This window comes from Cupressus sempervirens, chromosome 4 (assembly GCF_028749045.1).
Source record: "Cupressus sempervirens isolate cs-2001-9-10 chromosome 4, ASM2874904v1, whole genome shotgun sequence".
In the NCBI taxonomy this organism is placed as follows: domain Eukaryota; kingdom Viridiplantae; phylum Streptophyta; class Pinopsida; order Cupressales; family Cupressaceae; genus Cupressus; species Cupressus sempervirens.
Window position 1 is genome coordinate 365,503,687 of NC_143121.1, and position 6,783 is coordinate 365,510,469.

At 34.8% G+C, this 6,783-nt stretch overlaps 1 protein-coding gene across 1 annotated transcript; it reads left to right on the forward strand.

Annotated features, from left to right (window-relative positions):
* Window positions 1-876: 876 nt before the first annotated feature.
* On the forward strand, window positions 877-1,989 carry LOC149561573 (acidic endochitinase-like). Its single transcript, XM_089823809.1, has one exon. It carries the CDS (start codon window positions 1,053-1,055, stop codon window positions 1,971-1,973), a length of 921 nt encoding a protein of 306 aa, XP_089679935.1. The 5' UTR covers window positions 877-1,052; the 3' UTR covers window positions 1,974-1,989.
* Window positions 1,990-6,783: the final 4,794 nt, after the last annotated feature.

Genomic DNA, 6,783 nt, shown 5'->3' on the forward strand with positions numbered 1-6,783 from the left:
AATGTCAATTTTCTATTGGGGAAAGTGATTTGCCTAAATAATTTTTCATGTTTGCTGTCCAATTTTTCCTTAGCTTCATGTGATAAAGTAAAAAGACATTTGATAGGTGAGAATAGTCGAAAGGACATATTTAATCATAGTTTTTTTTTTAACATTTGCAAGACATTAGTTTATTGGCTTCTTGAACAAAAAGAAATTCATTGTAAGTGCAAATAGATTTTAATTGCCAACTAACCTATTTAAAGGGATTTGCATATGTTTTTCCATTTGGAAAATGTCAATTTTCTATTGGGGAATGTGATTTGCCTAAACAATTTTTGATGTTTGTTGTCCAATTTGTCCTTAGCTTCATATGATAAAGAAAAAAGACATTTGATAGGTGAGAATAGTCGAAAGGACATATTTAATCATAGTTATTTTTTTAACATCTGTAGGACATTAGTTTATTGGTTGGTTGAAAGAAAGAAAGTCATTGTAAGTGCAGATAGACTTTAATCGCCAACCGCCCTATTTAAAGGGATTTGCATATGTTTTTTCATTTGAAAAATGTCAATTTTCTATTGGACAATGTGATTTGTCTAAACAATTTTTCATGTTTGTCGCCTTATTTTTCTTTACCTTCATGTGATGAAGAAAAAAGAACGTTTAATAGGTGAGAATACTGGAAAGGACATATTTAATCATAGTTATTTTTTAACATTTGTAGGACATTAGTTTATTGGCTCGCTGAACAGGAAGAAAGTCATTATGAGTGCAGATATTCCACGCGGCCAAGTCAAGTTCGGCGGCGACTGTTCCCGTGTAAGAAAAATCTGCCGCACACGACACGGCGCGGAATATGTCCTTATATCCGAGCCCAATCCCACCAACGCAGATTAACTTCATTTCCGGCCATGGAAAGAAGCGGAATTAAAACAGCGTCAAACGCCTTTGCACTTGCTCTGCTTTGCAGCGGGGCATGGGCCGCGGAAAGCATAGCGATATACTGGGGCTAAGATGGCAACGAAGCCTCTCTTGCCGACACCTGCTCAAGCGGCAAGTTTGCGTTTGTGATGATCTCCTCTCTCACCACATTTGGCAACGGGCAAACGCCAGTGCTGAACGTGGCAGGCCACTGCGACCCCTCTTCCAGAGGATGCCAACCACTCAGCGCCGACATTACCTCCTGGCAGTCAAGCGGCGTAAAGGTCTTTCTCTCACTCGGAGGAGCCTCGGGAAACTATTCCATCGTCTCCGCAGACGATGCTCAGAACGTGGCCACGTATCTCTGGAACAACTTTCTAGGAGGAAACTCCGGCTACGGGCCTCTTGGAGCCGCCGTTTTCGACGGCATCAATTTTGATATTGTAGCGACCACAGAGCACTGGGACGATCTCGCCAAGGCTATTTCGGCTCTCAGCACCTCGTCGAAGAAGGTGTATCTGAGCGCCGCTCCGCAGTGCCCTTATCCCGACGCCTCTCTTGGTACGGCCTTGAAGACGGGTCTGTTTGACTATGTGTGGATTCAGTTCTACAATAATCCCTCTTGCGAGTATGCCGATGGGGACGCTACTAATCTTGTGAATGCGTGGAACCAGTGGGCCACATCTATTACAACTGTTCAAGCACGAGGCTTCTTCCTTGGCCTTCCCGCTTCCTCGGCAGCTGCTGCCAGTGGCTTCATTCGCTCAGATGCACTCACCTCTACCGTGCTGCCTCAGATTAGGGCTTCTCCGAAATCTGGAGGAGTCATGCTGTGGTTCAAGTACTACGATAAACAAACCGGTTATAGCTCGGCTTTAGTCAAAGCAGTACGACAACTGTATAAATCATATGTAGTGCTTATAAAAATAATGATTAATGACTTTAGCAACCAACATGAAGAGACTGAGAAAACATGTATAAATTTATACTACATGATAAGATGTTTTAAGACAACTTTTAAAGACGAAAATAGACGATCGTCTCAACTTTCATTTTCTTTTACTTTTTAATTTAATTTATTTATGTGTATTTTGAATTTTTGTGATAATTTCATTTCGCGCTCATTCTTTCCCTTACATTGAGAAATGATGGGGTAAATATGGCAGGCTTGGCCCAGATCTACAGGCACGTACTATTCTATGGGTTTTTTTTGGCAAGGGGCGCATGAAAAATTGGCAACAAAAGAAACAAAATCGACAACAAAAGAATCACTGTTAATGGGTTCTGCCATTTCAGGACTTTTTTTCCTTCTCTCTCAAGTCTTTCAAAGAGAAAAGCAGGGCCTGAGCACTCAAAGGGTATTTGTGTTGTCCTAAGCATTTGGGGCACAATTTATGCAAAGTTTTAACAATTTCTTTTACGAAATGCAGGCATCTGTGATGTTCTGCAACTTTCTTTTCGCGGTCTCTGTCTGTACAAATCTCTATATTCTTGACACCTCTTGTGTAGAAGACAAGGGGCATTTTGATTTGGGGGAAATGTGGGCATTTTCAAGGGATGAATTGATGAAATGATTGGAGAAAACAAGCGATTTGGGAAAGGAATGGAGATGAGAATGTGAAGGGAAAGAAGAAGTGATTTGAGCTAATTACCGGTGGTGAAGGAAGTACGGAACGTGCTTTTGCATAAAGCAGCCTTGGAGAGGGAGGATCAAACGTTGAGAATGGTGAATGAAGGGTATTATTCCGTGGAGGGTATTTGGGGATTTTGCAGAGAGCAAGGTTCGTATTTTCTTTCTTACGGTTCTGCAGATAATGGCCATGGAAATCGATCGTATGTGCGAGGGGCGTGGGATTTTCCTTCAATCAGGACGCATCTAATCTCCAAAGGAAGAAATTGTAGGATTTTGGTTGTTTTGACAGTCTTGATCAGGGGTTCCAAGGTGGATCTCTGAACTTCCATGATTGTTTTTATTTTATTTTTGTTTCACTGTTGTTGAGATTCTTTATAGTTTTGACAATTGTTGCAGGGAATTTGATAATCGCATAATGAAGTAATGTTGTGTTGATGATGGTGGGCATATAGGGGACGTCGAGCTTGATTAAGGAGAAGCCTCTCGTGATGTCTAATTTGACCCAGATGCTCCCCTCTCCTGCATTGTAAGTATTTGTTAAAAGTTTTAAATTTCTAGCATTTGTTGATTAGATTACTCGTTTTTATTTCGATCTAGGGCATTGAATAGATTAAAATGAAATAACCTTCATGCAATGAAGGGTGAAATTAAAACAGGGCTCGTTTAATTTGGGAGTTTGTGTTAGTAGGTAGTAAATACTCTCTGATCCAAGGTTTTCAGTTATGAGGAGAAATGAAAATAGTGAGAAGATTTTTTTCGTAGGGTTTCCACGGCTTTAAAACTAGGGCTTTTTCAATGTTCATGTTAAAGTGCAGCTAAAAATCAAAGACATAACTTGTAGAGAGATTATTGTTAAAAAATATGTTTTTTTGTTTATGTAAAAAAGATTTAATGGAATCATAACATTGTGAATAAAGAAATTAAATTTGTTTCTCTGTTTATTTCTTTTCTGCTATATTCTTTAAATAGTTGGTTTAGGAGAGAGTTTGTATTCAAAAATGTGTAGTTTAGTCCTTCCCATATAACAAACCTTGAAGAAATTTTCAAAATAGCACTATATGAAATCTTCCGGAGTTTCCTTAAACCACAAGTGATTGCTTAATTAAGAGTCATTGCTTGAGGAATGATATGTGAGGTTGGAACTAGAGTTTATTTTTAAAAATATTCTTCATTAAGTAGGAACTACGGTGATCTAGTGTCTCTATTAACCCATTAATCAAGGATTGAAAATTTTAATTGAACAAATTCTAATAGATGAAAGATTTCAATTTTGTTTTAATCTATTTGAAAGATTACATTGTCGTTCTCTTCTAGGAGGTGGCTTTATATATATATATATATATATATATATATATATATATATAACACAAAGCTTACAAGATGCATTTCACTTTTTTTAAGTAGATTTTTTTCCACAATTTAATAACTGCAAGTGCAAGTATGTATGGACACCAATTTCTTCTCACATTCAACCAATTGCTTTAATGCAATCAAGAATCTTTTCTTAATGATTTCAAATTTAATATAGCATTCACAAGGTATTTGATAGGAGGATAGGAGGTCTAGTAGTATATGATTTATAGCCATCCAAATTTTTACACCTCTAAAAGCCAAAGAAAATACTAACATAACTACAACTTCTTATATAGCCAATTTTCTTAGTGTCTTGAATACTAAACCTAGTTTAAAACACAAGCTTTAGATGCTTGTGACATGAGTTATAAGATATATGTATTTCTTTTCTGATGAGTATCAGATTGTAGACTTAAGTTGATTAATTGATTTTGACTTTTTATCTTTAATTATTTTTGACATATATTATCACCAATATATTGCCTGGAGTTTTCCAAATTTGTATTGAAGAAAGAAACTTATAAACAATGAACATATACAAAAAGGTAGTTCACAATAATAGAAATCATCACAACATATACTACAACCCAAGACTAGCTCAGGAAAACAACAACATGATCAAGAAAAATTTGCGAAACCCACTTCGTTGAATACATTCAAGTTAGCAAGACTCATAGTTAATAACAAAACAAACTTTAAAAGCATGTTTGGCAAGGAGAAATAATTCATATGCATGTCTTTGCTTCCACATCAAGTGTACATGTGTACCATATTAGTTGTAGCTAAAATCTTTCTCTATTTTGTATGTGCATAACCATTTTCAAAGCCCCACTTCAGCACATGTAGAGAACATATCTATAAAGATTTTTAAATTAGAATTCATTTTTTTAAAACTATTAAAATCTTGTAATCAAAATTTGAAATCACATTTTATGGTTTACAATTAAAACAAGTTTAAGCTCCATCTAATTTGTTAAACATTTGTGTGATGAACTGGAAAACTTGAGTGCCATCTATCCACATGTAAGTCTCAGCTCACCATCAATGTTCCTACTCATTGAATTGATTTATCTTGCTCCCTTCTTGTACCTCATATTTGCAAGACCTTAGACTTTTAATTTTCCTTGTTTTAAAAGGTGCTAGTTCAATGGACGAGCACCTGCATTACAAGAAGGGAGATGGTGGTTTGAAACCATCGTGCCTTAACATGATTTAATTAATTATATTGCAATTTATATTAAATATTATTAATTTTTTAATTTATTCTTTTTATACTATCTTCTTTCTAATCATCTTCGAAAAGACAATAAGCAAGATTAAAGACATAATCATTTCCATAAAGACAAAATTAAAATTGTCTCTAACAGACAATAATAGTGTTGTTCCTTATTGTCTTTATAAGACAATAATATATGAATAGTTTAAGACACTCACTTAAAGACTATGTAAGACAATACACAAGTTTCTTTTTTCTCAAATTATGATAATTCAATTAAAAATTATCTCCAATATTGTCTTAAAACCCCCCTTCATGTTGTAGTGAAATATAATAGCATTTTCATATGAATTTTACTTGGATTTAGACAAAATGGTGCTTATGTCCACAAATTTCCCTAGACTACAGTCTCACTAAAATCATGCCCTATCCCTTCCCCTAGGTCTAAATAAGGTTGTAGATAGTTACAAGAGCTTCTAAATACAACATCTAGTAATTATGTTATGAATAGGCTCAATGCGACCTACTACTTTATGAGGTTATACAATGGGATGAAGTGGTTAGTGAGGCTCAACTTTGAACCCTTGTTAGAATCTTATAACTTTATTAAGTGGTGATGGGAACAAAAGACACGCTTCCTGAGCTCACTTCTTAAAAGGCTGAAAGAATAATCAACATTTACAAATAGATCTAAAATATGATCTAATTGATCTACATCTTATTTTGCAAAAATAGTTCGTTTGAAATCTAACAAAAATGATAGATTTCACTTGTTCCTATTCACAAATATCCAAAAAAAAATCCTTTGTTCCACTCTGATAGTCGAACATTAAATATCACATATATGCACATCATTACATATCTATAGATTCATCTCAAATGAGGAAAACAACTTCATTTTATATCTACTAAAAACAGTTAATTAGGTTGGCCTTGTAGGGCTTCCCCAATAGATAATTAATTATGCATGACAATGGTAAGACACACATTCCTTTGTAAGAAATTATAAAAACATCACATGAAGTGTCTCATGTGCTATAATAAGAAAATAAAATAAAAAATTCATAGGCTACAATGATCTAGTTAGCTACCAATAAAATGCATCGGATAATACACGTCGATGACCTTCCTAGAGTAAGCCAAATGGCTCTCAAATCAAACCATATACGCACATACAAGTCTTCAATTATATTCATACTCACTAACATTAATTCATGCTGTCCATCAAGATATAGGAAAAAAATTGTACCTCCCTCTGGCATAATGTCCTGCACACTAGTTTGCTAGCACTCTTCACAAAATGAACTACAAATCATCTAGAACATAACATATAGTATAAATAATATAGACAAGATGTCTATAATCATTCTTCTACACAAATATAAGTTTGCATATCCAAATCTTTCAACCACTTCGTTAATTGAATGGATTAATGACCTATGTTATACAATATCTAAGCCTACAACAGACCAAAGAGCATATGTTGATATCAAAGACAAAACTTGTCATTAATAAAAACAACTTCAAAATAGTACAAGTGTCAATAATATCTTCCATTTTCACCATTCTCCCCCTTTAGAATTGATGACAACATATAGTGAAAAACCATCAATCTAAAAGTAGTCACCAAAATAAAATTTTCTAAATATAATCAATAGATATAGTCTTCAAGATTTTG

Coding starts and splice junctions, on each gene's coding strand:
- LOC149561573 (XM_089823809.1), top strand. CDS start 1,053: ATGATCTCCTCTCTCACCACATTTGGCAACGGGCAAACGCCAGTGCTG.